The 27,775-nt window shown below is 42.4% G+C and overlaps 1 protein-coding gene across 1 annotated transcript; it reads right to left on the bottom strand.

The window, feature by feature from the left end:
• Positions 1–4,405: 4,405 nt before the first annotated feature.
• Positions 4,406–27,111, bottom strand: LOC132869835 (NADH-cytochrome b5 reductase 3). Its single transcript, XM_060903310.1, has 9 exons — positions 26,948–27,111; positions 26,525–26,650; positions 26,379–26,451; positions 21,603–21,709; positions 16,715–16,844; positions 15,893–15,976; positions 9,732–9,817; positions 9,493–9,592; positions 4,406–5,249 (listed from the first exon to the last, which is right to left on the bottom strand). The coding sequence occupies exons 1-9, from the start codon at positions 26,966–26,968 to the stop codon at positions 5,077–5,079; spliced, it is 900 nt and encodes a 299-aa protein (XP_060759293.1). The 5' UTR covers positions 26,969–27,111; the 3' UTR covers positions 4,406–5,076.
• Positions 27,112–27,775: the final 664 nt, after the last annotated feature.

The following is a 27,775-nucleotide window of genomic DNA, read 5'->3' as shown; positions in this document are numbered from 1 at the left end:
CACCATGTGATCATAGTTTTTAGATTACAACTTCAAATTTTTTATTCACGTACACTCACTAGTACTTTTATTAGGAATAGCTTGTAATTATCCAAATTGGCCAGTCAAGTGGCAGCAGTACGACGCAAAATCATGTAGATATGATTTGAATATGGAAGTTTATGTAGAAAAGAGCTGAGGTAAATACATTTAAACTTTTTTTTTTCATGATTCCTGAAACTTGAGCCAAAACAGCATTCCCTGCCTTGCCTTAGATGAGTTACATTTCACTTTATTAAAAAAAAAAAAGGGAAATGTAAGAACAAGTGACTTCAGCTTTTCGTCACATTCCCAGTATTAGTGTTTGGTAGCATTGTTTAACTTGGGTCAAGAACTTTTATTCATCACATGCTTGTGAAATTCCTCTCTGCATTTAACCCATCTGAAGCAGTGAACACACCTAGAGCAGTGGGCAGCCATGCTAACAGCACCCGGGGAGGAGTTCGGTGCCTCACTCAAGGGCACCTCAGCCCAAGGTCGTCCCATATTAACCTAACCGCATGTCTTTGAACTGTGGAGGAAACCCATGCAGACACGGCGAGAACATGCAAACTCCACACAAAGGCTTGAACCCAGAACCTTCTTGCTGTGAGGCAACTGTGCTAACCACTACACCAGAAAATGTACTTTTAATACTTAAGTCAAAGTACAGATCCCACTGGTCAAATTTTTTACTTAAGTAATGAAGTTGGGTACTTGATCCATCTCTAGGGTGACCACTGACATGAGTCTGTAAGTTAGGACACTTGTGTCCAAAAGTGAGGACAAAGGCCCTAAAGTTAGGACACTGTCGCGTTACGGGGGGGGGAGTTGTAAGAAAAACTTATTAAAAAAAAAAAGTATGAAGTCAATATATATTTATTAACTTGGAACACCTATCAAAAATAGAAATGTGGAAAATGGTCAAGACCATGTCAACAAGAAACAAAACATCACTGTAAAGAGTTGTCCATCTATAGACACTGAAAAAACAGTCTTTGTCATGCCATAGGCCAACATTCACTTGAAAATGACCATCAAAAAGAAAAAAAAATGAAAAATCGAAAAATGAGTCAAGAAACATGTAGGCCTACTGTCATTTATGCCGCTTTTCCACTACCAACGCGGCTGAGTTGGGCTGAGTCGAGCTGAGTGGGGCTGTTGGAGTTGCATTTCGACTACAACCACGCTGAACCGTGCTGGCTGGAAGTGGGTGGACGTCAGGTGATGTCGTTAGGCGGCGCAAACAGTGACATCAGTGACCTTTTAAGCGGTAGTCTCACGACCCGGAGAGTAAACAATAAACATGGAGGACATGGAGTCGTTAGTGTTGCTGGTCTTGGTGCTGTGGCTTGTTGTTGCCAACAACGCCAACAGATACTGGCAAGAGCGTATAGATGAGGCGAGGCGCATTCTCCTTCTTCCGGGTTTACGGTGTTTACAGATCCCAGCGTGCTCGCGGGGCATGTGTGGGCGTGTGAGGACACTCCTCCTCACCAATCAGTGCACAGGGGAGTGTCTCCTCACGCCCCTAGCCTCACTCAGCTCGGTTTGGCTCGCTTCAGCCCTACTCCAAAACCGTGCGAGTTTTGGGGGCTGAGCAGGGCTGAAGCGAGCTGAGTCGTGCTGTTCTTATGGCCCTTTTTCACTACCCTTTTTCAGCTCACTTCAGCCCGACACGGCTCGCGTTTCGACTACCTCAGAACAGCACGACTCGGCTCGCTTCAGCCCTGCTTAGCACCCAAAACTCGCACGGTTTTGGAGTGGGGCTGAAGCGAGCCAAACCCAGCTGAGTGAGGCTGGGGGCGTGAGCAGACACTCCCCTGTGCACTGATTGGTGAGGAGGAGTGTCCTCACATGCCCACACATGCCCCGCGAGCACGCTGGGATCTGTAAACACCGTAAACCCGGAAGAAGGAGAATTACGAGAATTATGAAGCCTCATGCACACGCTCTTGCCAGTATCTGTTGGTGTTGTCGGTGACAACAAGCCACAGAACCAAGACCAGCAACACTAACGACTCCATGTCCTCCATGTTTATTGTTTACTATCCGGGTCGTGAGACTACGCTTAAAAGATCACTGATGTCACTGTTTGCGCCGCTTAACGACATCACGCGACGTCCACCCACTTTCGCTAACTCCACCCAATGTGTCCACCCACTTCCAGCCAGCACGGTTCAGCGCGATTGTAGTCGAAATGCAACTCCAATAGCCCCGCTCAGCTCAACTCAGCACGGCTCAGCCGCGTTTGTAGTGGAAAAGCGGCATTAGACAGTCAAAATGCGAGTCGTGTCGGGCTGAAGTGAGCTGAAAAAGGGTAGTGGAAAAGGGCCATTAGCCTACTATACTGGCCTTGGCTTATCTACAGGAACTAAACTAAAAACAAAACATTGTTGTGCTCATTTATGCTCATCCAAAAAAATATCAAAAAGAAAAACATGAAAAATGACAGTCAACCATGTCATTTACATTTGGCCTATAACCTTATCCATAGTACAGTACGAGTGGTGGTGTTTAATGGTGTGGAACAATTAGTCAGCTCAGCAGCAGTGGTTTTGTCATCGATTGGGGTTGGTAGTACTGGGGCAAAAAATGATGCTAAAGATGACTGTCCAGCACTGCTGGCATTCTCTCTGTGGCGGTCTGTGTCCGCGTGTCTGTCTGTCGCACCTTTACCTCTGCTCCCCACATCAATGTCAATGCGACAGAGCTTGCAGAAGGCGAAGTGTTCTCCTTTTTGGCTCTTGCCGACAAAACGATGCTCTAAGCACCAAGCATTTTTAAAGGATGTCTTTCGTTTCGGCATGAGTATTGTTCAACAGCATGCGTGCCAACATTCATAGGTTTTTCCGTGCAAACATTCGCACTGCGCGCGCAGTTCGGAGGAGCAAAAATCAGTCAATCGCGTCAAACGCCCCCCCCTTAGAAAAAAATCGGATTTGCACGATTCAGCCGTGAAAAAGGCGGCATCCGCCGTTTGCATCCCTGTTTAAACTCATAGGTTAACTGACTTTAACTGACTAATGAGGCTCGGTGGTCGGTCAAGATTTTTTTTTAGTTTTCGCCATCCCTACTATGGATTGGCCTTTCAAAGGCATATATGAGCCAAAAAGATAAAACATTGTCATAGACTAGGCCAGGGTAGTAGGGCTAGGCATAGCCATTTTAAACGTTAGAGACTGTCTAGTTTCTAAGTATGCAGCTATCATTCAATCCGAAAATCAACTTAACAGATGTACTAGGAGTATTGAATGAGAAGATTACACCAAATGCTGAACAAGATATAACCATTCTTGAAAGATCGACTCCCACACACTTGATAATTAGAATGGGTTCGTCTAAGTTCTATGCGCGGCCTTGCCGTCCAAAATGGTGGATAACGAATATCACGTGACGTCACGTGCACGCTCTCTATACGAGAAATCCCTATAGGCTATCTTTGCATGTATGTCATCGCAAGTGTAAATAATGGGCGGGGATTTGTGACGATTGATGCAACGGTGGCGGCTGAGGGTCCGAAATGAGGACAAAATGTAAAAAGTGAGGACGCGTGACAGACGTCCGGACAGACGGCTCTAAAACCAGACTGTCCGGACGAAATCCGGACGAATGGTCACCCTATCCACCTCTGCTAGGAACATATTAACCGTGTAACCTGAGGCTACATTAAGCATAGGCTCAACAAATCTGTACGACTGAAGATTGGAAAAAGATCAGACAACTAATCGAGTATCTGAGAAGTGTATTCACTCTCCTATTGATTCGTGCCATTAAAACTGTATTTCCAAAATGTAGCTTGACATTGTGAAGTTTAGCTTAACCCTTTGGTGACTGACCCCTTGAAAATCGTTCCTCCAGGAACGATGACGTTTCAGTTGTCAAGACAACGGAAAAACTAAAATACAAAACAGAAAGATGCGTCACAATGCTCTTGTGCACAAAACAAAATGCTCTTGTATTTTAGTTTTTCCGTTGTCTTGACAACTGAAACGTCATCGTTCCTGGAGGAACGATTTTCAAGGGGTCAGTCACCAAAGGGTTAAACCGCTTCAACTGACCAGTAAATTAAACGTCTTAACAGCCAGAAGCTAGAAATAAAATCAAATAGCAGGAAAAGTGTTCAGAATGGGGAAAAGTCAACCTGTTTTTATGATGAATATACAATCTAACTAGTCTGGCTAACGCGACTGCAAAGCTCTACGAGTCCTCATGTTGCGTCATGCTTAGGATGGGCGGGCCCAGGCTACAATCTAACCATTTTTTTTTATTATTTCCGACAACAAAGGAACATCTGTGCAGCTAATACGCCATGTTTTGTTGGTGTAAATGAAGTTCCTTTGTTGCTCTCATTTTCAAACAGACCCTGAAAGACTGAAGGGAAATCTTTTAAGTGATGCAATCCTTTATTAATCAAGGCAATGCAATATAGTATACAGGATACAGGCTTGGTTATGGCAGGTGACATCTTTGAATAATTTTTTGCACTTTAAAATGATACAAAGGTGCGGCTTTTACGTGAAAGCATGATTAAAGCTAGCAATAGCTGATCTTTTGCAATGACATTCCATGCCACTGACATTTTTAATATTGTAAAGGGAGGGGTTTTTTTTTTTTCACTTTATCTTTAAAGCCAATGTACTGTTGTGTTCCAGAGTAAGGTGCTTGGTATTAAGGCACTTAAAAAAAAAATAAATTTTCTCAAAAAACACAAAGTAAAAACTCTTGCTCTTCAAACGATGCATTTCAATTACTGCCGTATTTAATAGATATCACAAAATAATCCAATATTTTGGTTGCTCTTCCTTTCTTTCCTTCATCTTGCACTCAAGAATGTATTAAAACATGACAAAAACAGCACATACAGACTGGTATGACAAAATCTACTTAAGTGCAAATACCAAAATGCGCACAATTGCAAGGGTAAACAGTTGCATATCAACACACACGTGTACTTTGAGACACTGTGATGAAGGTGAAAGCTGGGCTTGTTCAGCATCGGCGCCGCATGACACTAGGTGTGTGGATTAGTGTGGGGTTTGTTTTCTTTCCCCCCCTCTAAAAGACGAAGCGTCTGCTGGGGGAATGTCCCACTTTGTCCAGGTTGGGGTTGCAGGCAAACTGGATCATGGGTGGAGGACCACACATGAGGATGAGTGTGTCGTCAGCGGGGGGAGGAAGGTGATCCCGCACCATCTGCTCACTGATGAATCCCTGGCTGTACTCCCAGTCTGTCACACGAATGATAAGAACAGTGGTTGGTGATTCATCCAGTCAAATTTATCCTTGTTTCTCCCACAGCGCTGTTGTATTCTTAATTCTGATTGGTCAGAAAGTACTGACTCGGTTGTATAACAGGAGGTCCGAAGGTGACGATACACGGGGCAACTTTTTGGGCGATAATTTCTCTCTGAACGATTTTGATCGACTTTTTAAGATCATCCAAATCAGAGTGCTAGCAGCGAATCACGTGACCACCTGAGAGCTTCTGAAATTTTCAACAAAGATGGCGTCGTCTCAATGGCAGTGGAGCGAAGAGACGACTTGTATCTTTTTACGCCAGGAAGTTCTCATCTCATATCATCTCTAGCCACTTTATCCTTCTACAGGGTCGCAGGCAAGCTGGAGCCTATCCCAGCTGACTACGGGCGAAAGGCGGGGTACACCCTGGACAAGTCGCCAGGTCATCACAGGGCTGACACATAGACACAGACAACCATTCACACTCACATTCACACCTACGGTCAATTTAGAGTCACCAGTTAACCTAACCTGCATGTCTTTGGACTGTGGGGGAAACCGGAGCACCCGGAGGAAACCCACGCGGACACGGGGAGAACATGCAAACTCCACACAGAAAGGCCCTCGCCGGCCCCGGGGCTCGAACCCAGGACCTTCTTGCTGTGAGGCGACAGCGCTAACCACTACACCACCGTGCCGCCCCGCCAGGAAGTTGTTCTGTGTAAACCCAAAGTGGTGAATTTGCCTCATCAAATGCTTAGAAAACCAACAGACATCTATTTTTACAACCTGAGCGCATAATTAAGACATCTATGATTTTTTTTTTTCAGCCAAGTGTAAACTGCCGTTAGCTAACCACCGCTCCACAGAGACTGAATGGGATTTAGCAAACTAGTGGTGGTTTTTGTTAACATGGTGAGCTGAAAGTTAACGCTAGCCATGTCGGGATAATGTTAGTGCTCATGCATCAAGTTAAAAGTGATGAGCAGCTCATGATTGTTTTTTTGTGAGTTGCTCTTATCTGATTGGTTGTTGCTTTAATTAGTTGCCAGCAACATTGCCCAGTGTATCATTACCTCGAGAGTAGTGCCAGCTGCAATTTAAATGAGTTTTATTACAAAGAGCACATTAATATAACGTTAACATTTCTATACCAATAGATCGTTCTCAGGGACCTGCACGATGGATGTGCCACATAATCTACATCTAATCATAACCGCTATTTAACTATTAGCTATTTCTTTGAGTCTCTCGTCTCAGTGCTTTGGAACAGTCAGTAAGATTTCTCCACAGGACAGAAGACTTTTTGCTTTCTTGGCAACATGGCAAGCTGATTTGTTTAAGCACAGGCTCCCAGCCCTGGCAAACTCCTGTCCTGCACATTTTAGTGTTCTTCCTGCTCCAACACTTCCACTTCAAATCAGGAAGGGCTGTTAATCAGCTGAATCAGGCAGGAAAAACACCAACATATTTCAGACAGGTTGTAGTCCAGGACCAGGGTTTATTCTATCCACATTCACTGGATATGAGCAATCGCATGCTCTGATTGGCTACTCTACTACTAGGCTATCAGCTCATATACCGTGACTAGAGAAAAACAAAATGGCAGAGCACATCAAGTCAGATATCACTTTGCTATCAAGTATTTAAAAGAAACACAAATGGCTAAAAGAATATAGTCCCCTCCCCAATATCTCCTGTTCCACACTCCAGCCCAGTCGGTGGCGGTAATGCACCTTTAAGTTGGTTTGCCAAATGGCAAAAAACCCTAAAAGGAGAAGAAAATGGCGGAGCGTGTTGCTGAACCAACCGAGGACAAAATTAAAAACTATACTTGAACACAAAACAGCCAAAAAAAAAAAAAAAAAAAGACATTTGATGGCAAGAACGTTTCTTTTTATTAGTTTTTCAAGAATTATTATAGCATTTTTCACAAATTGCTCCTGTCATTTCGCCAGTTTGTTTACATTCTAAGCAGAAATGATTTTGTCGGACGTATTGTATAAAGTTTTAATTTATCGAATTTGCAAAAAAGTAAAATAAAAATGCTCCGTTTCTCAAAATCCAGTGAACGTGGATAGAATAAAACAGTTATTCCACTCAATCTCGTCATACATGGCTTATAACCAGCTCGGTGCTACGTGCCTCATCGGCTATCAGCTCATGTACGACTCGATTTCGTGGAATAATTTCAATAGCTGCTATAACCTGCAGTGCCCCTCCAAAACTACTGGCACCCCTTGTAAAGATTAATAAAAAGGGTTAGGGGGAAAAAAAATCCAAACTTTTATTGAAAAATGTATTGAGAGAAAAACAAATCCCTCATCAAGAAAATTAGTTTCAACAAAAACACGTGCCACTATTATTGGCGCCCCTGTAAATTACAGTGAACACAGTGTAACTGAAGCATGTTTCCTGTTTAACTTGTACAGTATTTTTAAGTTGATTGGAGTGTGTAGGAACTTTCCAGCTGTAATCCATGACTTCCTGATTAACTGGGGAACAAATACGAGGTGACACACAGGCCAAATTCCTTTACTGTGTCCAAAATCGCTCCGTACTCACTATATAGGGCACTATATACTGAAGACGCCATTTTGTAGTGCTGTCCAAAACCTTAGCGAGGATTATTTACACCCTATAGTATAGTGCACTCAAAGTATCCCAAAATGCATCACGAAAAGTAGTGTGCAACGATGGTCACTAACCAAAGCAATATATCCTATCATGAATTGCGATCGCGCTGAAAGAAATCAAATTAAAAGTCTCAAATTTGATTTAATAAAAGGCAGCGGCAAAGAAGAAAGTATTCAGCCTTGATTTAAAAGAACTGAAAGATGCAGGTACTTTGTATTGATTAATGTGGGAAATGTGCTCAGTATAATATGGATTTATCACAAAAACACATGCATGTATTTATTATTTTGAAAACCCACCAGCCGACTGATCGGGCACGTTTTAATTGCGCGACGGACTAGTGTCCGAAAGCGTTTTTTCATTTTACCAATGAGCTCACTATATATAGTCTTCTATATAGTAAATTCCCTCTATAGGGAGTAGGGAGTGATTTTGGACACGGGGCTAATCATCCATCAGCATGGGGAAGATAAGAGCAATTCCAGCGTTATGGACGTGACACTTGAACTCAAAATGGCAACAAATGACCCAGTGCATGTTTTATTGTCTCCCAGTATTTAAACAGGTGTTGCATATTTTAAGGCTGTACCATACTGGAGAAGTGATAGAACAAGAACAATTCCCATAGTACATCTAGGGCATGCCAGAAAACGCCAATAAAAGATGCGTTATGGATGTGACAGAAAAAGTATCACTTTTCTTGGGTGACTGTACATTTTTATCAAACTCTGTGAAATTGTAAACCTAATGTCGAAATGGAGAGATCCATTTGATAGAGGGGTCCAAGGTGAATATTAAAAAAAATCTTTGTTTAAAATATTTTGTATTTCATGCAGAGTTTCGGAAGGAAAAGTCAGTGTTATGGATGTGACGAAATTCCGTTATGGATGTGACGCGTCTGAAATAGACATGGCATATGTTTAGAAAATCAGCAATTTAACCACCATAACCCTTTGAAAAACTCTCTAAATATCAGCTAAAACTATCAAAGTTCTTAAATAATATTTAGGATGGCTATTGTTTTGCTGTTTTGTGGATTTTAGCATACATTTCTGTGGCTTGTGGCAATAATATAGAATTGTACATGATCAAAGTTGATTTTAGCTTGGGGTTTACATTATAAGAAAGAAAGACTGACAGTGACATATTAGGTTGGTTACAAATTGGTTCAACTTATTCACATCTGTAAAATACAGGCCTAGGTGAGATCTCTGGGAGTGGTTTTGATGTATTACATGTTGCTTTATTTTTGCATGGTGAGGTTGACAATTACATGGAATTGCCCATAAGAGAGAACACACAAAGCAAATGAAGGACACATACACCAGTAGTGTGTTGACCTTTTTGTGAGTTGGATTTTTCTCATTTTTTCCCCAGTGTGAAATGAAGCGACTTCATCAAAAGGTGGATTTTTCTTCTAACCCTTTTTACTAATCTTTACAAGGGGTGACAATAATCGTGGAGGGCGCTGTACATCTAAACCGATGAGTCACAACTAAAAGTTGTCACAAGACACTCAACAACATTATCTCATTCTCACACTGATATTCTCAGGGTTATGCACCACGTACAGAAAACAAACCAGGCTCTACTTACTGTCAGGAACCTTGTCAAGGGTGTACCACAGCTTCAACTTGTCTGGGTAATTGGCCTGGATTTCCTCCAGGTCTGTACGCAGTAGGATGTCTTTTTCTGCCTGGTTGAGTGAGAAACAAAAGTGTTTTTCGATTGTTTAGACACCCCCTAAACAGTCATCAATCGCAGTCTATTTATGAAAAGGAAATTATAATTTTGCGAGAAGGAAGAAAAAAAAAAAAACACTGGCAGTGATTTACCTGATTAGCAAAGAGCAAGTAACAAATAGTCTCGTCTTTGGGATCCTTCATGATTGCCCGAATGATCTGCAGCATGGGAGTGATACCTGTCGAGGTCCAAGCATAAGCTTAGAAAACCAAATTATGAAATGCCTTTGCATAAGGAAATCCTCATGCATCTTTTGTGTACAGGTTTATATTAACATGCTCATTCTAACACCTTAAAGTGCATATCACGGGTAAATTCAGGAGCAAGATCAGTGTAATTCTCCTATTTTATATTAAACTTTGGTCAAATATCTGTCACATTCTGCATTCTCTGCAATTTTTTTTTACCTTGCGCAATACCAGAAAAATTCAGTTGAAATCAAGCCATTTGAGGCGAATTGGTCCGCCTCTGAAAAAAACTTGGCATTTGGATTTCCCGGCAAACATTGATTTTCGTGACGTCGCATGCGGGACACCTCCCTCTGAATCCTACATCAGCGCTGGTTTGTTTATGAGAAAACGACCTGGTGGTTTTCTGCAAATTTCTTCAACGTTATCACGTAATTATTAAAATGGTTAACAGATGTATCGTAGGAGGGTGTAGCAACACCAATCTTGATGGGATTAGTACTCATCGTTTTCCAAAAGACCGGACAATGAGAGAGAAATGGGAGCGCTTGGTCTACATAGGCTGTGCACTGAAACCGTGCAAAGCTCTCGCAGCCTGCTGGCGCTTCCACAGGTAACGTCACGAATCTGGCTCCAGACTCCCTTGGGATTTTTCCAGACGCGTTTTGTTATTTTATTTTTTTCTGCTGTAGACAGATGGCCTTGAGCAAAATTACCCTTCTGGATGAATGTGTAAAGGGATATACAACCCCAATTCCAAAAATTTGGGACGCTGTGTAAACTGTAAATAAAAACAGAATGCGATAACTTGCAAATCATGGAAACCCGATATTTCATTGAAAATAGCACAAAGACAACATATCAAATGTTGAAACGGAAATTTTATTGGTTTTTTAAAAAATATAGGCTCATTTTGAATTTGACGTCAGCAACACATTTCAGAAAAGTTGGGACAGGGGCAAGAAAAGACTGAAAAAGTTGTGTAATGCTTAAAAAAGAAACTAATTTGTTTAATTGGCAACAGGTCAGTAAGATGATTGGGTATAAAAAGAGCATCCCAGAGAGGCGGAGTCTCTCAGAAGTAAAGATGGGGAGGGGTTCACTGCTCTGTGAAAGACTGCGTGGGCAAACAGTGCAACAATTTAAGAATAACGGTCCTCAATGTAAAACTGTAAAGAATTTGTGGATCACATCATCTGTGGTACATGATATCATTAAAAGATTCAGAGAATCTGGAGAAATCTCTGTATGCAAGAGACAAGGCTGAAAACTGACACTGGATGCCTGTGATCTTCAGGCCCTCAGGAGACACTGCATTAAAAGCAGACACGTGTCTGTAGTGGAAATCACTGTATGGTCTCAGCAACACTTCAGAAAACCATCGTCTGTGAAAAAAGTTCATTACTGCATCCACAAATGCAAGTTAAAACCAGATATAAACAATATCCGGAAACACCAGCACCTTCTCTGGGTCCAAGCTCTCTTACGATGGACTGAGGTGAAGTGGAAAACTGTCCCGAGGTCTGACAAATCAAAAGTAGAAATTCTTTTTAGAAATCATGGACCCCACGTCCTCCAGGCTAAACAGGAGAGGGACCATCTGGCTTGTTATCAGTGCTCAGTTCAAAAGCCAGCACCTGTGATGGTATGAGTGTGCATTAGTGCACATGACATGGGGAGCTTGTACATCTGGGAAGGCATCATTAATTCTGAATGATATAAACATGTTTCAGAGCAATATGCTGCCATCCAGACAAAATCTTTTTCAGGGAAGGCCTTCCTTCTTTCAGCAAGACAATGCCAAACCACTTTCTGCACATATTAAAACTGCATGGCTCTGTAGTAAAAGAGTCCAAGTGCTAAACTGGCCTGCCTGCAGTCCAGACCTGTCTCCCGTTTAAAACATTTGGTGCATTATGAAGCGTAAAATACGACAAAGGAGACCCAGAACTGTTGAGCAACTAATGCTGCTTTTCCACTACAAACGCGGCTGAGCCGTGCTGAGTTGAGCTGAGCGGGGCTGTTGGAGTTGCATTTCGACTACAACCGCACTGAATCGTGCTGGCTGGAAGTGGGTGGACACATTGGGTGGAGTTAGCGAAAGTGGGTGGACGTCAGGTGATGTCGTTAAGCAGCGCAAACAGTGACATCAGTGATCTTTTAAGCAGTAGTCTCACGACCCGAATAGTAAACAATAAACATGGAGTCGTTAGTGTTGCTGGTCTTGGTGCTGTGGCTTGTTGTCACCGACAACGCCAACAGATACTGGCAAGAGCGTATAGATGAGGCGAGGCGCATAAGGCTTCAGAAATTCTCGTAATTATTCTCCTTCCGGGTTTGCAGTGTTTACAGATCCCAACGTGCTCGCGGGGCGTGTGTGGGCATGTGAGGACACTCCTCCTCACCAATCAGTGCACAAGGGAGTGTCTGCTCATGCCCCCAGCCTCACTCGGCTCGCTTTGGCTCGCTTCAGCCCCACTTCAAAACGGTGCGAGTTTTAGGGGCTAAGCAGGGCTGAAGCGAGCTGAGTCATGCTGTTTTTTGGTAGTCGAAACGCGAGCCGTGTCGGGCTGAAGCGAGCTGAAGTGAGCTGAAAAAGGGTAGTGGAAAAGGGCCATAAAATTGTATATCAGGCAAGAATGGGGCGACATTTCTCTTTCAAAACTACAGCAATCTGTCTCGTCATTTCCCAAACGTTTACAGTGTTGTTAAAAACAGAGGTGATGCGACAGTAGTAAACGCACCCCTGTCCCAACTGTTCTGAAATGTGTTGCTGACATCAAATTCAAAATGAGCATATATTTTTCAAAAAACAATAAAATTTCTCAGTTTCAACATTTGATATGGTGTCTTTGTACTATTTTCAATGCAATATAATGTTTCCATGATTTGCAAATTGTTGCATTCTGTTTTTATTTACAGTTTATACAGCGTCCCAACTTTTTTGGAAATGGGGTTGTACTTTCATATTAAAAAAAAAACAAAAAACACAAAATTGGTCCAGAATATGCACTTTAAACAAGGATTTGTATGCTGGACACTGCACACAATCTAAGACTAATTAACGAATAAGACGTTCATTTTAAAAACGTATATATCAATCATATATGCTGAAGCAGGGTTGGCACGGTGGTGTAGTGGTTAGCACTGTCGCCTCACAGCAAGAAGGTCCGGGTTCGAGCCCCGTGGCCGGCGAGGGCCTTTCTGTGTGGAGTATGCATGTTCTCCCCGTGTCCGCGTGGGTTTCCTCCGGGTGCTCCGGTTTCCCCCACAGTCCAAAGACATGCAGGTTAGGTTAACTGGTGACTCTAAATTGACCGTAGGTGTGAATGTGAGTGTGAATGGTCGTCTGTGTCTATGTGTCAGCCCTGTGATGACCTGGCGACTTGTCCAGGGTGTACCCCGCCTTTCGCCCATAGTCAGCTGGGATAGGCTCCAGCTTGCCTGCGACCCTGTAGAACAGGATAAAGCGGCTACAGATAATGGATGGATGGATATGCTGAAGCTTTTTGGAAGGAAATAAATAGATAACATTTATGAAGACGTGAGCACTGTGTAAGAGCCAGTGCATTTGGGAGACTCTTCACGACAGAATGTTGCAATTTCTGATTACCAAGTAACATGACAAGCTGGGCGTTTCTTTCATTATTCATTTCAAGAGACACAAATAAGGCTCAGGAAGTGACTGTTCTCATGCAAGTGGAAACAGGAACTACCTTGTTTCACATAAATGTACTGTAACTACAAAATGGATTAAACATATGACAGTATCATCATCTTTCAGCTGCTCCTGTACGTTCAGGGTCGCCACAGCAGATCTGTTCCGTTCCGGATATCTGATTTGGCACAGGTTTTGAACCGGATGCCCTTCCTGACGCAACCCTCCCCGGATACTTTACAGTTTACCGTACCACATATTCAAAAATGTGTCGTGTGGCATATGAACCATGCAGGCTTGTAGTACTCGAGTCTGACTCTTGAACTCGTGCATTAACTGCATTCGGATTCATAAATTGGAGACGAGGACTCGGATTCTCTCTTTATTTTTTGTAACATGCCATAATAATTTGGCATAAGAGCGCTACGTTAAATTTTATACCAATTTCGTGCAAGAGAACGCACACTCACCTATTCATGTGTCATGTTCAGGAACAAACTAACGTTAATGACGCTAAAATGCCTGGAGAGAACGGCCCTAGGATTGTCCGCTTTGCTTCTACAGACTTCTCGTGCAGTGGGGAAAAAAATGCACTGCTGTGTGTTCCATGTGTAGAAGAACTATCGAGGAGACGACGGGGACAACCTCGAACTTCAATCGTCATTTGTCAAGACTCCACCCAGAGAAGGAAGTAACACGCTATGTTCATCGCCCTGTTGATAGTGGGCGGGGCTTGCTCGCTGAGCGATGAACTAGGTAGTGTGAACCCTCTCTCATGTTATTCGCCTTGCTGATAGTGGGCGGGGCTTGTTAAGTGATGAACAAGCTTTTTATCTGTAGCCTATTAACTAAAATGGCGCAGTCGAGCAGGAACGTTAGTCCAACACAGTAGCAGAGACGGTTTCACATAAAGGCAGCAACAGCCACCGTCAAATGGTGCGGGTGGAGTCTTGTTGACTCGGATCATAGTGGACTCGACTCGAAATTTTCTTTAATGAACACTGGGGACTGGACTCGGACTTGAGGTTTAGTAACTCGACTAAACATTGGAACCATGAATGAACCACTTCTCTTTGTATTCATGCGTGGGTTAGGGTTAGTTCCTTCACCCTTCACTATATAGTTCCAGCGGTACGGTAAAGTGTAAAATTTCCCCCTCCCCAATCTATCCAGGCTTGGGACCAGCACTAAGGTGGTGTTTACATTAGACCGTATCTGTCTCGTTTTCGTCGCGGATGCACTGTCCGTTCACATTAAAACGCCGGGAAACGACTCCACAGGCGGAACAACTTGAATCCGCCAGGGCCCACGTATTCAACCTAGTTCGTATCTGATCCGGTGCTGCGTAAACATTGAGGAACGAGGATACGCTGTGCTGAGCTCTAGCTGACGTCGTCATTGGACAACGTCACTGTGACATCCACCTTCCTGATTCGCTGGCGTTGGTCATGCCACGTTGGTCATGTGACGCGACTGCTGAAAAACGGCACGGACTTCACTTCATTAAAGAGTATAAAAGTGTGAATATAATGCTTTGCCATTCTTAATGTTGTTCATGGTAAGATGCAAATACTGCCCATTGTGTAGTTATGATTGTCTTTAGGCTTGCCATCCTTCCACTTGCAAGTGGTGAGTGACTTGCGCATGCCCGATATGCACTGGGATCTCACACACAGCGGCTCAGTCCCGAATCACTGCTCGTGCGCTTCACTCGCGCGCTCTGTGAGCTGCGCAGGGCCGGAGTGCGTACCCTCCAGAGGGCACTCGCTGTTCAGGGCGGAGTGATTTGGAGCACAGGATGCCTGTGCGGAGCCGAGTCGCTGAGGAGGAAGTGCTGAGCCGCACTACACATTTCAACTTACGTGCCGTCTAATTAGTCATGTGATTAGCGTATCCGTGTATTGGCGTTGCTGTGTGCACGCGAATCGTGTATTGGCGTTGCTGTGTGCACGCGAATCGTTTTAAAAATGTTAATCTGATGATCCGCTGATACGGTCTAATGTAAACACCACCCAAGTATGCACTGTCTTGTACAACCCCAGTGGCTGGGTATTTAACCTCTTAACCATTCTCACACACATTCACGCCTACACTCACACCCTTCTTGCTGTGAGGCGACGGCGCTAACTGCTACGCCACTGTGCCGTCCCGATTAAACATGTACCATTCTTTAATGATATGAAATCACCAACTTGCTGTGACATTACAACAAATAAAACAATTAGAAGTGTGCCGTTATGGGAAAAGGATTAACATGCTGCTGTCGATGTTCATCATGTTTTATTCCGTACCTTATTGCGAGGGCAAGAAAAAGTTTGTTCTATACAGTGCCTTACTCAAACCCAGCGGTGTTTCATAGAAAGAATTTAGTGTGAAGGAAAGGGGGGGGGGGGGGGGGGGGGTTTACCTGTTCCTCCAGCAATCATTCCCAGATGTTTCGCAGTCTTAACCTCTGGGGGTGACTTTTTCTCAGGTTTGATTTCAAAGACTCCTAAAGCATGAATCAGTCGGTTATCATTATTTAACAATCCAAAAAAACCCAGACCACAGAGAATTCATTCAGCCCTTACACTCTCAAAATGGCAGATACAGACCTGTCATGTTGTGTACTGTAATATTTAAGCGATCATTTACTGATCTCATACACTACCGTTCAAAAGTTTGGGGTCACTTTGAAATGTCCTTATTTTTGAAAGAAAAGCACTGTTCTTTTCAATGAAGATCACTTTAAACTAATCAGAAATCCACTCTATACATTGCTAATGTGGTAAATGACTATTCTAGCTGCAAATGTCTGGTTTTTGGTGCAATATCTCCATAGGTGTATAGAGGCCCATTTCCAGCAACTATCACTCCAGTGTTCTAATGGTACAATGTGTTTGCTCATTGCCTCAGAAGGCTAATGGATGATTAGAAAACCCTTGTACAATCATGTTAGCACAGCTGAAAACAGTTGAGCTCTTTAGAGAAGCTATAAAACTGACCTTCCTTTGAGCAGATTGAGTTTCTGGAGCATCACATTTGTGGGGTCGATTAAATGCTCAAAATGGCCAGAAAAATGTCTTGACTATATTTTCTATTCATTTTACAACTTATGGTGGTAAATAAAAGTGTGACTTTTCATGGAAAACACAAAATTGTCTGGGTGACCCCAAACTTTTGAACGGTAGTGTACGTAGTACACATCACCCTCATTCAGAAATGTCCACTGCTCAGAGTAACGGCTCACCTTGGCCTTTGTAAATCAGCAGTCCGCTCGGGCCTCTGAAGTCAATCGTGTCACCGATGCGAAGACTGTCCAGGTACTGAGACATCTTTCCACCTTCAGGAAACTTTGGATGAGTGTTTTTGTAGTATATCTAAAACATACACATACACACAAAGAACACTTTAGGATTTTACAGAACAGGGTTATTTCGAAATAATTACAGCTCGGACAGATGTCCGTCTCTTTTTTTTTTAAAGTTATTTAAAAATATGTTTACGGGTTTGTTTTTTATGAAGCTCTTGTTCGCTTATTTTGCAACAAGTTAAGCCACATGTCCAAGTTTGCCTTCTCACTCTGTGGCACTTCCCAAGGCTACACAGAAACACGAGGCAGGACACTGAACACACACACATTATTGGTGCTGAAAGTTCCAAAATGTCTTCTAACTTGCTAAGGCTTCATGTTAATGATCACGATTGACTACAGCTAGTAGCTTCACTGTACCAACATAGAAAGAGTTTGTTTGACAGAACTCATTGGCTTGACCAGCACACAGTACAATGGGAAAGTCCAAGGAGCTCAGTGCAGACCTGAGAAAGATCATCATAGATTTACACACCCAGGAATGCCTCTTGGAGTCATTTCTAAAAACAACTGCAGATTCCAACACCATCAGTTCAAATAACTGTATGTAAGTACAAGTTATTAAGTGGTGTAGCCACTTTGCCAAGGTCTGGTTTAAGACCCAAACTGTCAGCCACGGCTGAGAGGAAATTGTTTCGGATGGTCAAGAACAACCCAGGAACCACCAAGGCACGCCATGAGCTGGAAGCTGCTAGAGCATCAGTGCCACTGTCTATAGCCAAGCGATTTTTATATCACCATGGACTGAGATGCTGCTGTCCAAGAAAGAAGCCCCTGCTCTAAAAATCAACACTTTCAAAGTGGATTAAAGTTTGCAGCTGACCACATGAACAAAGAAAAAACCTTCTGGAGGAAAGTTTGGCCACAAATGTCCAGACGTATGTTTGGAGGAGTAAAGGTGAGGCATTCAACCCCAAGAACACAAGCATGGTGGTGGTAGCATCATGCTCCGAGGCCGTTTTGCTACCAGTGGAACTGGTGTATTGTACAAAGTGGATGGAATAATGAAGGAGGAGGGCTACCTCAGAATTATTCAGCATAACCTCAAACAATCAGCTGAACATTTGAAACTTGGACACAACTGGGTGTTCCAAAAGGACACTGACCCTGTGGATAGCGACCAAAAGCGTCTGGTCAAACTAAAATTTGCTAAGGGACATTTAACCAAATATTGCATGTGCTGTATGTATAATTTTTGACCCTGTTTTGATTTCAGAAAACCCAGAATAAATTAAAACTTGTGCACCAAATTATTTTTTCCTATTAAAAGGCATGTTGTACAATCATTCTGGCACAGAAAAAGAAGAAATCATTGAAAGCTCGATATAGCCATGGTATTCATGTCCATGATGAGTGTATGTAAACTTCTGACCTCAACTATAATTCGTTTCACAGACATGCCACAACATTAAACGTGACTATAAATTAGGGATAGAACACAACGCCACTGTCTGTGTGTTCAGTGCTCCAAGTATCCATGTCTGTATTCTGATTTAATCCCAAAGTGGGCGTGGCCTGAAACAACCGTGTTTTTATTTAAATACTCTTATGGCTGACCGTTTAATTATGAGCTAACCTTGATTTAATTAATCTAATCTCATACTACACGTCATCGTACTCCAAACTGTGCACCGCTGTAAGGAACTGATTCGATTTTTTTTTTAATAAACTTAAATATGAAACCAACCACTTTGCCCCACAGAGACACTGCAAAAATACTGGAATGAACCCAGATGTAGAAATGTCAGTGCTGTCGGCGCAGTCTGTAAATAATTCTTAATCAATTCTCCTCACCTCATTTAATTGAGGCGCACACAAGAACTTTTTTTTACTTTATATGCATGGGACTGTAGTTATTACTTTAGTCCGTACCTTCTGGTGATATTTTCCAATAAATGTAGTTATAATTCAAATTATTTTTATGCTGTTTTGATTGGCTGAGCAAACTGCGAATAACTGCCGACAGATAACGGTTTGCTCATGCGCAGTTACTTCGCGCTTTTGTATTTTGAGTTCTATGAGCTGTAAATAAAACAGTGATTGCATCTGATTTCGTTGTTACCGTTGGACTCGTCACGCAAACTTTAGAAACAGTATTTTAAAAAAGTAATATGAATGATAGGGACGGCACGGTGGTGTAGTGGTTAGCACTGTTGCCTCACAGCAAGAAGGTCCGGGTTCGAGCCCCGTGGCCGGTGAGGGCCTTTCTGTGTGGAGTTTTCATGTTCTCCCCGTGTCCGCATGGGTTTCCTCCGGGTGCTCCAGTTTCCCCCACAGTCCAAAGACATGCAGGTTAGGTTAACTGGTGACTCTAAATTGACCGTAGGTGTGAATATGAGTGTGAATGGTTGTCTGTGTCTATGTGTCAGCCCTGTGATGACCTGGCGACTTGTCCAGGGTGTACCCCACCTTTCACCCATAGTCAGCTGGGATAGGCTCCAGCTTGCCTGCGACCCTGTAGAACAGGATAAAGCGGCAACAGATAATGGATGGATGGATAGATGGATGTGAATGATAAAAATTATTGAACTTGTTTTTCACAAAATATCAAGATTTGTTCGTGTTCAGCATCAGTAAATAATTGCTGCTTGCTCGTCACTAACAAATATCACGAGATTTTGTTCAACCTCATCCAATAAATGCTTATTTGTTGATATTTTGAGAAAAACAACCAAGTAGGTAGTAGCCAAATTTATGTCTTTCAGCCTCATATTTGGCCGCTTGTTCATGCCTGTATGAAAGGGCAAAAACCTCCCGCTTCTACAACTTTTTGTTTTTCATTATTGTGTATGAGATTCCAGTCCTGATATACTATCAACCAAATGCTCTGTCAACTTTTCTGACATGCATTTAAAAAAACAAAAAACAAAACTAAAACATCATGTATTATGACAATACCCTGATCATTTTTTTCATACTCCCCACTCCATCACCTCAAAACAATCCACCCTTTGTTCATTCCAGAGATTTAAAAAAAAAAAAAAAAAACATTAAAAAGCCAACATTACCAAACTCTGAACTTGTCTCATCTCATTATCTGTAGCGGCTTTATCCTGTTCTACAGGGTCGCAGGCGAGCTGGATCCTATCCCAGCTGACTACGGGCGAAAGGTGGGGTACACCCTGGACAAGCCGCCAGGTCATCACAGGGCTGACACATAGACACAGACAACCATTCACACTCACATTCACACCTACGCTCAATTTAGAGTCACCAGTTAACCTAACCTGCATGTCTTTGGACTGTGGGGGAAACCGGAGCACCCGGAGGAAACCCACGCGGACACGGGGAGAACATGCAAACTCTGCACAGAAAGGCCCTCGCCGGCCACGGGGCTCGAACGCAGGACCTTCTTGCTGTGAGGCGACAGCGCTAACCACTACACCACCGTGCCGCCCACTCTGAACTTGTCTTAAAGGAACAGTCCACCGTACTTCCATAATGAAATATGCTCTTATCTGAATTGAGACGAGCTGCTCCGTACCTCTCAGAGTTTTGCGCGACCTCCCAGTCAGTCAGACGCAGTCAGATGCGCTGTCACTCCTGTTAGCAATGTAGCTAGGCTCAGTATGGCCAATGGTATTTTTTGGGGCTGTAGTTAGATGCGACCAAACTCTTCCGCGTTTTTCCTGTTTACATAGGTTTATATGACCAGTGATATGAAACAAGTTCAGTTACACAAATTGAAACGTAGCGATTTTTTTATGCTATGGAAAGTCCGCACTATAATGACAGGCGTACTAACACCTTCTGCGCGCTTCGACAGCGCATTGATATCTGAGCTCCGTATCAATGCGCTGCCGAAGCCCGCAGGTGTTAGTACGCCTGTCATTATAGTGCGGACTTTCCATAGCATAGAAAATCGCTACGTTTCAATTTGTGTAACTGAACTTGTTTCATATCACTGGTCATATAAACCTATGTAAACAGGAAAAACGCGGAAGAGTTTGGTCGCATCTAACTACAGCCCCAAAAAATACCATTGGCCATACTGAGCCTAGCTACATTGCTAACAGGAGTGACAGCGCGTCTGACTGCGTCTGACTGACTGGGAGGTCGCGCAAAGCTCGGAGAGGTACGGAGCAGCTCGTCTCAATTCAGATAAGAGCATATTTCATTATGGAAGTACGGTGGGCTGTTCCTTTAAATCTAATTCCTTGTCACATCCTTGCACCACCGACAATCTCAATTATCCAAATAGGGCACTTTTTTAATGGAATAAAAACATGTGTTCTATTCCCTTCTAGCGGGTTTCATTCATTTGGTTTGATAGCATGCGATATTGTTAGCATATCGCTTATCCTACGTGTATTGCGTCACTCTACCCAATGGAGAATGAGCGTTGACTATGGTTTCCGATATTGCATGGTTGTCAAGACAACATGACGTCACGTCAATGATGTAAAACTTCCGTGCTAGCGAGCAATTGTGACAATTTGTAAACAAGCATGGCCGCCAGGTTTGCTTTGTGAAATACGGAAAGAATTTTGAAAGAGAAAGACGTGTTGAACACCCAAAAGGAATGTGTCTGTATAATAATAATAATAATAATAATAATATTGGCTGGCTTTCTGGCTCGTCTTTGACTCGTTCAAGATCATGCTAGCTGAATGGAATATATCTGATATACCACTCAACGCCAGCCAATATGATTTAAATATTTAAACATGCTTTATTAATATCAACTTTAGTAGCCAGATCTCTGAGCTTGGCTTGTTCCAGTTAAACATGGCTGAACAGCATGGCATCTTTTAAGAAAACGCACCTTGATCACCAGGTCGACGAAACCTTTGTCGTCATCACTTGACACTGGAGTGTAGGGCCTCACCACCAGGCTACCGTCTATCCGAGCAGACAGGTATATGTGTTGACCTGCAAACATAATGGATAGCTTGTAGATGGATAGACGGACAGATAATCGTGCAGATACAGCCTGCAGACCCTCCACTCACAGGATGTTTTTTGTTTTTCGCACCATCCTGTATAAACTCTAGAGACTGCTGTGTGTGTGTGTGTGTGTGTGTGTGTGTGTATATGTGTGAGAGAGAATCCCAGCAGATCAGCAGTTTCTGAAATACTCAAAAGTCACACTCTGAGATCACAATTTTTCCCCATTCTGATGTTTGAAGACATGAACATTAACTGAAGCTCTTGATTTGTATCTGCATGATTGGCTGATAAGAGAACTGCATAAATGAGCAGATCTCTATTAAAGTGACGAGCGAGTGTATTGTTGTGCGGTATTGAACACAATTTGACACGTTCTCCCACGATATCTCCTGTACGCTCCTGTTTGCACTACCTTGCTGCGCTCTGTGTACTCGGACTTTAGTACACTGTATTGTGTACTGTCTGTAAATATCCTGCATATTGTCCGTATATGGTGTACTGTTTACTGTATATTGTTGATAGTATACATATTTATAATGTATACTGTATATAATTCTAGCCACATTCACTGGATATGAGCGATCGTGCGCTCTGATTGGCTACTCTACTACGAGGATATCAGCTCATATACCGTGAGGAGAGAAAAACAAAATGGCGGAGCGCGTTGCTGAACCAACCGAGGATGAAATAAAAACTCTACTCGAAAACAAAACCCCAAAAAATAAGCAACAAAATATGGAATAAAAGTATTTGATGGTAAGAACATATCTTTTTATTTTTCAATAATAATTTATTATTATTATTATTATTATAGCGTTTTTCACAAATTGCTTGTCATTTTGCCGATTTGTTTACATTCTAAGCGGAAATGATTTTGTCGGACGTTTTGTATAAAAGTTTTTATTTATCGAATTTGCAGGAAAAAAAAAATGCTCCTTTTCTCAAAACCCAGCGAATGTGGATAGAATAAAACAGTTATTCCACTCAACCTCGTCGTACACGGTTTATAGCCAGCTATCAGCTCATGTACGACTTGATTTCATAGAATAGCTTAATTATAGATCATGTTTATTAGAGATATTGTATAATACAGATATTTTAGACATTGTGTAGAATATAGGTATTGTTGTATATTATGTATATTGTACATATACTAGTTATTGTAGATTGCATATTTATAATATTGTGTAATGTCTATTGTCCATTTATTTTTATACTTTTTGTTCTTATTTTTTCTATAACTCATAATGAGTCAACAGCACCTTCAATTTTGTTATACCTTTGGAAAAGTGACGATGACAATAAAGACTTATCTTCTCTTATCTTATATGTAATGTACAATACACATATATACATTTTTCTTATATTACATATTCACACTTTTTTTTTCCTCCTCGTATCGCTAGAGACACACCAACCGCCAGAACCAAATTCATTGTGTGCGTCAACAAACTTGGCCAGTAAACATTATTCTGGTTCTGATGCTGATTCTGATGATCCGCTGGTGTATTTTACGGCATGAAGGCATTATGTTGACGGACATAAGCCAGATCTTGGATCGCACAAGTTTGGATACCCTGACGAATGCATTTCCCAAAAACATTTGGGAAGTTCCGGTGCTTTGGTGAATAATCATACCTGGATTCCAAGATGATTCTGTGCTCATCCTAAGACTCGTTCACAGCCTGTTCATACTGAACATCTTTTCAGGTGGTGTAATGGTTAGCACTGTCGCCTCACAGCAACAAGGTTCTGGGTTCGAGCCCAGCAGCCGGCGGGGGCCTTTCTGTGTGGAGTTTGCATGTTCTCTCCGTGTCTGCATGGGTTTCCTCCACAGTTCAAAAACATGCGGTTAGGTTAATATGGGACGACCTTGGGCTGAGGTGCCCTTGAGTGAGGCACCTAAACCCTCAACTGCTCCCCAGGCGCTGTTAGCATGGCTGCCCATTGCTTCAGATGGGTTAAATGCAGAGAGGAATTTCACAAGCATGTGATGAATAAAGTTCTTCTTCGTCATACTAACCATCTTTACTCTTCCATACCTCACAACTGTCATGAATTATAATCTCACTTCTGGAGGAAAGTTTGGCCACAATGTCCAGAGGTACAGTGCCTTGCAAAAGTATTCATACCCCTTGAACTTTTTCACATTTTTCCACCTTACAACCACAAACTTAAAAGTTTTTTACTGAGATTTTATGTGATAGACCAACACAGAGTAGCACATAATTGTGAAGTGAAACGAAAATGATAAAATGGTCTTCAAAATTTTAAACAAATAAAAATCTGAAAAATGCGGTGTGCATTAGTATTCGGCCCCCTGTACTCCGATACCTCTAAATACAATCCAGTGCAATCAATTGCCTTCAGAAGTCATCTAATTAGTTAATAGAGTCCTACTGTGTGTAATTTACTCTCAGCATAAATACACTTGTTCTGTGAAGGCCTCAGTGGTTTGTTAGAGAACACTGAAGAACAAACAGCATCATGAAGACCAAAGAACTCACCAGACAGGTCAGGGATAAAGTTCTGGAGAAGTTTAAAGCAGGGTTAGGTTATAAAAAATATCCCAAGAAGCACTGTTCAATCCATCATTCAAAAATGGAAAAAGTATGGCACAACTGCAAACCTACCAAGCCATGGCCGTCCACCTAAACTGACAGAGCGAGCAAGGAGAGCACTGGTCAGAGAAGCAGCCAAGAGGCCCATGATCACTCTGGAGGAGCTGCAGAAATCCACAGCTCAGGTGGGAGAATCTGTGCACAGGACAACTATAAAAGTCGTACACTCCACAAATCTGGCCTTTTTGGAAGAGTGGCAAGAAGAAGGCCATTGTTGAAAGACAGGCATAAGAAGCCATGTAGGGGACACAGCAAACATGTGGAAGAAGGTGCTTTGGTCAGATGAGACCAAAGTTGAACTTTTTGGCCTAAATGCAAAGCGCTATGTGTGGCGGAAAACTAACACTGCTCACCACCCTGCACACACCATCCCCACTGTGAAACATGGTGGTGGCAGCATCATGCTATGGGGATGCTTTTCTTCAGCAGGGACAGGGAAGCTGGTCAGAGTTGATGGGAAGATGGATGGAGCTACCGTAAATACAGGGCAATCCTGGAAGAAAACCTGTTGGAGGCTGCAAAAGACTTGAGACTGGGAAGGAGATTCACCTTCCAGCAAGACAATGACCCTAAACATACAGCCAGAACTACAAATGGAATGGTTTAGATCAAAGAATATTCATGTGTTAGAATGGCCCAGTCAGAGTCCAGACCTAAATCCCATTGAGCATCTGTGGCAAGACTTGAAAATTGCTGTTCACAGACGCTCTCCATCCAATCTGGCTGAGCTTGAGCTATTTTGCAAAGAAGAATGGGCAAAAATTTCAGTGTCTAGATGTGCAAAGCTGGTAGAGACATACCACAAAAGACTTGCAGCTGTAATTGCAGCAAAAGGTGGCTCTACAAAGTACTGACGCAGGGGGACTGAATACTAATGCACATCACATTTTTCAGATTTTTATTTGTTTAAAATTTTGAAGACCATTTATCATTTTCGTTTCACTTCACAATTATGTGTTGGTCTGTCACACAAAATCTCAATAAAAAAAAAAAACTTTTAAGTTCATGGTTGTAAGGTGGAAAAATGTGAAAAAGTTCAAGCGGTATGAATACTTTTGCAAGGCACTGTATGTTTGGAGGAGTAAAGGTGAGGCATTCAACCCCAAGAACGCAAGCACGGTGGTGGTAGCATCATCATACTCCGAGGCAGTCTTGCTACCAGTGGAACTGCACAAAGTGGATGGAATAATGAAGGAAGAGGGCTACCTCAGAATACCGTCACCTAGAAGAGTACAGGTTTCTTATTCATGTTGCCTCAAGGAGTCAGATCTGGCTTGCTCCTCAGGGATCTAAATCTACACCTGGATTACTGTAAAGTCGCTTTGGGACAACGCCTACGGTTAAAAGCCTTATACAAACTGAAATAACAGAAGCTGAGTCACCTCGGTTAGTAAGATGTCGGCAAACACGCAGAGCTCTGATACCAGTAACAGGCTGTAAGTTTGATGTGCAAGCAAGGGAGTAACTTTGAGTTTGACATCGGTGGGGACACAAACGTGATCCAAGGCAGAGCTTCCGAAAGGTGTTTTTTTCCATTAGCAATCATAATTTCATGTCATGCAGATCTTATGGGTTTATGAGGGCAGCCGTGGCCTAATGGTTAGGGAGTTGGTCTTTGGATCCCAGGGTTGCAGGTTCAAATCCCACCCTTACCTCTCCCTACATGGCTGTGTGTGTATGTGTGAGATATGGGCGAGTAATCACGGCTGCTGTGGGAAGTGTGCTGCTTTTACAGCAGATGGAGTGACAGCTGGGATAGCCAACCATGTAAGTTAGCGAGAAACAGGTAGCTAATCTGAGAATGTATATCTACGTTAGAGGGGGGATTATTAGCAGTGTCATACATTTAACCCTTTGCGTGCCATATAATCATTGCACAGGTTAGGACATCGCTTTTATTGATCGTGATTACACAGTAGCGGCTGAATATTGGCAGGGACACGTCCCTACCCAAAATTACGCCCTAGTGTGCAAGTATACTGCATGACACGTGTAATGACGTTATATTAATGAAAATATACCGAACTTACCAACAGGAAGTCCCAACACATGGTCTGGAGATCTCAGGGCAAAGCGAAACTTTCTGGTATCATGACTCACAATCTAAAAATAAAGCAAGTGTCAGTTGGAAGTCTATGATCATGGAGATATTCATCCCACAGGACTCATCACTGACCTCTTTGTCTATGAGGCGCAGGGGATATTTCTCATTAGGATCCTCCAGAGTTATGGCAAGTCTTCTCTTGAAACCCAGAAGCCTCATGATCAGATCAATGATTCCTTCATATCCACGGCGGATGAGCTGCAGAGATAAAGCAGTTAAACTGTTACCAAAGAGCTGAACTCAAGCCTGGAATCTTCACAGCTGACTGCATCATCCAGGGTGAACAATAACAAACCAGCAACACGGCCTACAACTTTTTTTTTTTTTGGTGCATCACAGTGCTCATAATATCTACATAAACCTTCCACACCGCGCAGTAAACAGTGGCTCTATATATGGAGTTTATTTAATCAGATCAGAAACACATGCAAAAACAAAAATAGCTAGCAAGTTAGCTAACGCTACATTATAGTCACTGAGTAAGATAAGACATACACCAAGTACGTAAGACAGCATCTTGTCTGGCAGTCGATGTGTATGATATTAATATTAATTATGAGTTTTATAAACTCTTTAGATTGTCTGACGAAGTATTACAAAGCAACTATCGCGACAAACGTCTCCTACTCCACCCTCTTCTGGACTTCCGGGTTCGTCTGCTAAACCACGCCCATTACAGTCTATCCACTGCCTTACAGCCAATCCCGTCTTGCCAATGGCAGACCTGGGCGGGTTCGTCTTATTTTCTTAACGTCTATTGGCCAGATTTTACAGTTAGAAAAATTGTTGGATGAGTCAACGAACTTCTTACAGAAATATAGTGCCTGAAAGCGGAGAGATGAAAAAGACGCGCTGTGCCTGCGGCAAACATTAAAGGAGGAGAAATCTGTCATCAACAATGACTAGTCAGTAAAATACATCTTTATCAAAACTTTAATATATTTAAACTGAGAATACAGTGGAACAGTAATTATAATACTCTGTGTGTGTGTGTGTGTGTGTGTGTGTGTGTGTAATAGTAATTAAAATATAGTTTTGTGTATAATAGTTTTGTATCAAGCTCATTCTGTGTGTGTGTGTGTGTGTGTGTGTGTGTGTGTGTGTGTGTGTAATAGTAATTATAATAGTTTTGTATCAAGTTCACTGTGTGTGTGTGTGTGTGTGTGTGTGTGTAATAATTATAATACAGTTTTGTGTATCATAGTTTTGTATCAAGCTCATTCTGTGTGTGTGTGTGTGTGTGTGTGTGTGTGTGTGTAATAGTAATTATAATAGATTTGTATCAAGTTCACTCTGTGTGTGTGTGTGTGTGTGTGTGTGTGT

Source organism: Neoarius graeffei, chromosome 21, assembly GCF_027579695.1.
Source record: "Neoarius graeffei isolate fNeoGra1 chromosome 21, fNeoGra1.pri, whole genome shotgun sequence".
In the NCBI taxonomy this organism is placed as follows: domain Eukaryota; kingdom Metazoa; phylum Chordata; class Actinopteri; order Siluriformes; family Ariidae; genus Neoarius; species Neoarius graeffei.
The sequence above is the reverse complement of the archived record's forward strand: the minus strand, read 5'-3'. Positions and strand labels throughout refer to the sequence as shown.